The sequence below is a fragment of the Pygocentrus nattereri genome, chromosome 2 (assembly GCF_015220715.1).
Source record: "Pygocentrus nattereri isolate fPygNat1 chromosome 2, fPygNat1.pri, whole genome shotgun sequence".
NCBI classification, from domain to species: domain Eukaryota; kingdom Metazoa; phylum Chordata; class Actinopteri; order Characiformes; family Serrasalmidae; genus Pygocentrus; species Pygocentrus nattereri.
In genome coordinates, this window is record NC_051212.1 from 33,459,211 (window position 1) to 33,465,148 (window position 5,938).

The window sequence follows — 5,938 nt, forward strand, 5'->3', positions numbered from 1 at the left end:
ACAACTGTTAAAACATGGCAAACTTTCCTGCAAGGTGTGCACTGAACATGGACACTTCCTCCTTTTTTTCTCTGTAATGATGATAGTACCCCTGATCATTCTTGCTCTCCATGTCTCTTACTTTATTTTTGCTTTGGCTGTCTGTTGTCCTTACCCCCTTGTTGTTTATTATGTTGTGAAACAATAAAAATTCTTGATCACATTAAAGAAAAAAGAAAAATGAAATTACTTTATTTGTGTAAGTAATTTGTGTAAGCTATAAATAGAATGTTCTGAATAAAGCATTTCTCATGCAGGTTCTAGATGTGGGCCACAACCATACCAGATTAGGGCCACAAGTGAGCCAAAAGTAAACCACACAACACACAACCTAATCTGGGCCTGAAAGGTGACCACAAGACGTGGGCCATATCTGAAAAGCAGATCTGCAAGACTTATTTCAGATGGCAAAATTTTTCTGGCCCAGATCTGGCCAACATCACACCTCCTATTTTCATCCAGCACATTGACAGCACTTGGGTGGACTTGTCCCGGTTGCCACATGTGAGCCACACAGGTTCCAGAAAAGGGCCAAAAGTGAAGCACACAACTGGGCCTAATCTGGGCCAGAAGCTGACCACAAGACGTGAGCCGTATCTGGAATATATGAGAACCAGACTTTTCTCAGATAGCAAATCCCCTCCCATTTTTCTCTGGCCCACTTGCCACACGGATTGATGGCACTTGGGCGGTTGACTTATGGTTGCCAGATCAGGGCTGCATAAACACCAGAGTATTTCCATAAGTCTGTCAAAATTTAAACGCACAGCTGGGCTTAATCTAGACTGCACAAGTAGCGAGGATCTGTAAGCACTCCACACTGGAATTGCCCCAGAGTTTACTGTTATGTGGCTTCTCAGCCTTATTTAACACTTCTCCAAGACAATTTACCACCAGACTACAATCTCCCGTCATGACTGGCCTCTACAGCTTTAAAGGTACAATCATGGATTTCGTTAAAATGTATTCAACATTAGTGATAACTGTAAATTTGTCACATAGTTTTATATTGGGAAACATTTACTCTTGAATTTTTGACTATTGAGTGGTGAACCCCTCATAATCTTTACTTCTGAAAGACTCAACCTCTCTGGGACATTCTTTTTATACACATTCATGTTACTGACCAGTTGCCAACCACCCACCAGGTGTTTTTTTTAGCATTACCCAACTTTTGTTGCCCCGTCCCAACTTTTTTTAAATGTGTTGTTGGCAATAAACAGAAATATTTCTCAGTTTCAACATGTGATATGTAGTCATTGTACTATTTTCAATTAAATATGCCATGTCAATGATCTGCACATCATTGCATTTTGTTTTTATTTACATTTTGCATAGCGTCCCAACTTTTTTGGAAATATGGTTGTACATTCTGGCTCCTCACTGTTTAATGTGGAACAGAAAAAAATCAAACAAGAAGCTGGCCAACAAGAAGCTGACTCCAGCCTCGTAAAAAGTTGAATTTTCATTTGTATAAACATTCCATTAAACTCATATTTAGACTAATGACTCACTCATTCTGTTGAGTTGTAGTGATCCTTAGTATTCAGCATTTGAAAGTGTATGAACCCAACAGTAGGTTTAAAGAGCACCTCAAAGTAGCAGCACAGGTTACTATTTTACTCCTCTGAAACGATCACTATGAAGCTTCAGTACAACATATTCATCTATATTAACATTAAAGTCTACACAGATTTTACTCTCTAGTGAAACAGGTAGAAATCAGACAGCAGGTGCCACCACAGGCCTTCCGGTCATTGCTCTTCTCTACTCTTCAACACATCCACTGACCACTGCATTATTACGCACATATATTTCAACACGCCCACTCTGTCCAGAGAGATTGGAGAGAGGGTCGGTCAGCATCCTGCAAGACTGACACTCCCACTACAAGACCCTCAGCCTTAGCACAACACTCATGTACATATAAAACTAAAATATAAAGGTCACTATATCTATGAGCTATGTATGAGTTTCTTATTTTCACGAAGTTGTCTGTATTTATATAACTTAAATGTTGTTTGTGGTTATGAAAAGAATTAAAAAAGGATATAATATCCATCCATCCAAACTCTTCAGTGGACCTTAGTGTGAACCATAATATGCAAAAAATGTAGGATATGGGCCCTTTAACAATGCCTTCCCATGAGACAACTGAAATGTACTAGTACTGTAAAATGGAGCAATTCTAAAAATCCACAGAAAGTTTTCTAAATGGGGCTCCTTCTCTCCAAACCTTAATGGGTCTTTTTCTTTAAATAGTGAGGTTGTTTTAGTCAACATTCATACTCAATTTGAAAACTGCACTAGCACATACATATTCAGTACTGTATGTTACAGTTTTAAACTGACCAGCACTAAACTACTAAATATATCAGAGATTTTTCATCTACTTGTCCAGCTACAGGTACTGCTTATATTTATAAAGTTGCAGCCAGTGTCACTCTATGAATAGCAACCTGTTCACTATAAATCTTCGCTCCTCCACATGTAATATTTAAAAAAACTTAAAAAACAAGAAAAATTGCATCTTAGAACGCCATCTACTGGAAAACTCTCTCACGTACCTTCACCAAGTAACTTTTCCATTTCCTTAAAAAAAAAAAAAAAAAAAATCAACCAATTGCAGTTGAAGTTCACAACTTCAGAACCTCCAATCACCTGAGACACGAGGTTAACAGCTACAGGCAGCTGACCAGCTCATTAAACATTACCATCTTCCTTTGACAACAGGAGCAATGATCAGGGTCTTTGCCATTGTTTGCCTTTTTGCATCTGGTAAGTTATTTATTTAATTTAAATTATGATTCATTTTGAACAATTTATATTGAGGTGGTTTATTTTAGTCATAAAAATGTTTTTCTTTCAGTGCAAACATCTGACTTTGATGATCTTCGAGTGCAAGCAGTGAAATATGGAGAAAATGTTACAATAAAATGTGAGCAAAGCTTTGTCAAAGGCCATAAGCACTATTTAGCCTGGTATAAGCAGAGTTTTGGAAAGCTGCCTCAGTTTATTGCAAGAGCAGATAAGCATAACGCAAATGTCAGATATGCTCTACCATTTGTAGAGCGCTTCAGATTGACGGCAACTGAAGAAACGTTTGATCTCAAGATTATGAACACTGTGGAAGAAGATACAGGGACATATTTCTGTGTGAAAGTAAAGGAGTATGTTACAGAGTTTGGATCTGGGATCCTTCTGCTTTTCCCAGGTACCAGTTCTGATCTGATAAATGATTTTAAGCAATACTAACCGATATGTTGCACATGTTTATTTCCTTCATGTTTGTACTTCTCAAAGCTTTTTGCATTGCTTCTCTTTACTTTTACAAATGATTTTTCAAGATGAAAAGTCTGAGAAGCGAAATCTGACTGAAGTAGATGTGAAAAGTGGAGAGTCGGTTACACTCCAGTGTTCAGTGGCTCCTCTGAGCTGTTCAGGAGAACACAGTGTGTACTGGATCAGACACGGATCAGGAGAATCTCATCCAGGAATCATTTACACTCATGGAGACACAGACAGTCCGTGTACGAGGAGCTCTGAGACTGATTCTCCTACACAGAGCTGTGTCTACAAACTCCCCAAGAGAAACCTCAGCCTCTCTGATGCTGGAACTTACTACTGTGCTGTGGCTGCATGTGGACAGATACTGTTTGGGAATGGAACTGAACTTAATGTAAAAGGTAGGACATTTAGTACAAAGCTTCACTTCAGTAAAGGACGTCCACTATATTAAATGGTTCTTATAGGAGAAACTTGAACTACAGGTTATGACTGCATCACCTGTAATTAACCCACTGTGTGCCTCTTCTAATTTTAGAGGACAATATTTGGATTTTTGCCTTGACAACAACCAATGTGATAACTCTTACTGTGACCATCATTCTGGCTGTTCTGCTTTTTAAGAACCAACGGAAAGGTTGGTCACCATTTCTGATGCTGTAATAGATTTGTTTTGTAATTGAGCTTTTGTTTGATAAAGCCTGTTCGATAAATCTCGATTAAATGTGAACAATTATAACAAGTCACCAAACTTTACCCTTTTCAGGTTGTTTTACTGACCATCCAAATCACACAAATCAGGTAAAATGCACATTTATTTCTCATTATCATGTACATTCCTTGTCCTTCATATGTCAGTGTAGTCACAGCATGTTGACATTAATTTGCAGCCTACAAAATGAATAAACTTCTCCGTCAGGTTGCGAACACAGATGCCTTGAATTATGCAGCTCTGAATTTTGCTAAGAAACCTCCTCCATCCAGAACATCCAGAGTCAAGGAACGTCAAGACATTTACTCACAGGTGAAACTACGATAGTTAAGAGAAGCTGAATAATTTATGTTTATATATGAATTGTCTGAAATATTTGTAGAAGATGTAGCAGAAACTCCGAAGTGGATCTGAGCTACTGACTGGGGAGTTCTGCGTGAACTTGTGGGGTCACACAAAAATACTAAATCAATTGTTTTACTTTTCACTTAAGCCAAAATAGAATCATTTTAATTGTCTTCTCTTTTTTTCACCCCACAGTAAATGCTTGCTTTTAAATTAAAACCCCTTATATTGCTTCTGGAAGAGGAATTAAAAGCCATTATATTGCTAGTGTAGGATGTAACATCTGCTGTATCTACTGTGTTTTTTCCTTGTTTACAAAATATATAATGTACTTTCCAAAGATATCGGTATTAAGATTACTGTTTAATTTTCTCTGTCGTTATGAACTGTGAATACCTTTGTGAAATTTCTTGTAGTGCATATATTGTGCTATTATGCTCATTAATAGATAATAAAATAATACAAACTGATTTAAAAATATGATTCTCAACATGGGATCTGAGTTTCTCCATCTATTGTTTTATTATTATTATTATTATTATTATTATTATTATTATTATTATCATTATTATCATTACTAATAGCGGTTTCATATTTTGGCAAGTTTAGACAAATGGAGTGTGTGTGTTAGTGTGGATGGGTGTGTGTGTGTGTGTGTGTGTGTGTGTATCTGTCAATGGATAGTTTGTCAGATTCTGTTTACACTTTAACCTGTCCAGGGTGTATCCTGCCTTCAGCCCGATGACAGCTGGGATAGGCTCCAGCACCCCACCATGACCCAGAAGGATAATGGGCTTTAGATGATGTGTGTTTACACTTTAGTATGTAAGACGAAACAAAAAACCAATGGAATTAATTTTTACATTAATAATATGAAATAAAATGAATGTTAGTACTACGGAAAAAATTTTTGCTTTAATGGTCAACTACCATTGCTATTTTCTCAATAATGTGTCCTTGTATCTATAACCTTAGTGTTTCTAAGTACCAGGGTTGCTCAAAGCAGCTTTTCAAATAAAAAAAAATCATAAGAAGGTTAAGTGAAAATGTTCTTGTACCTCTCGGTCAACTTCAGAAAGTCGGGCTTCTGACAGCAATAAAGCCCAAAAGGAACAATGTTGAGACAAAAGAGATTTTTCTAATAAATGCAGTGTGTTATTATTTAAAAGATGCTGAGACTGGTTAAAAGAGCTTTTCATGACTCTACACTGGAAAAACATGACACAGATAAGCCCAACCCAAATGGAGGGAATGGGGAATGGTTTTTTGTTCAAGTAGATGAATTTAGCACACTTGCTAGGATTCTCACATAATACGTCATGCTGTCTAATTGCATTGACAGCCCTGGGTCAACATTATTTTTTCTCTTTTTTTATTCCTATTTTTATATTATTAAAAAAACCTGGTTTCTGTCTTGATTCAAACTGACAAACTGAGTTTGACTCAAACCAAATGTGTCCAGGTCTTGGTCTTGAGTCAGACTTGCTTCTAGTACTCTTTACTACAGCAGTACCCTGTAGTGGAGCTGAATGACTACTGTGTTACTGAGTAATCAAC

The 5,938-nt window shown here is 37.1% G+C and overlaps 1 protein-coding gene across 1 annotated transcript in view; it reads left to right on the forward strand.

Annotated features, from left to right (window-relative positions):
* Positions 1-4,363, forward strand: part of LOC108436110 — a 7,762-nt gene extending 3,399 nt beyond the window's left edge. The window contains exons 3-8 of the mRNA XM_037543884.1: positions 467-625; positions 3,110-3,253; positions 3,387-3,725; positions 3,863-3,961; positions 4,091-4,125; positions 4,244-4,363. Of these exons, the coding sequence (XP_037399781.1) occupies positions 467-625; positions 3,110-3,253; positions 3,387-3,725; positions 3,863-3,961; positions 4,091-4,125; positions 4,244-4,363 (896 nt within the window). The remainder of the gene's footprint in view (positions 1-466; positions 626-3,109; positions 3,254-3,386; positions 3,726-3,862; positions 3,962-4,090; positions 4,126-4,243) is intronic.
* The last annotated feature ends 1,575 nt before the right edge of the window (positions 4,364-5,938 follow it).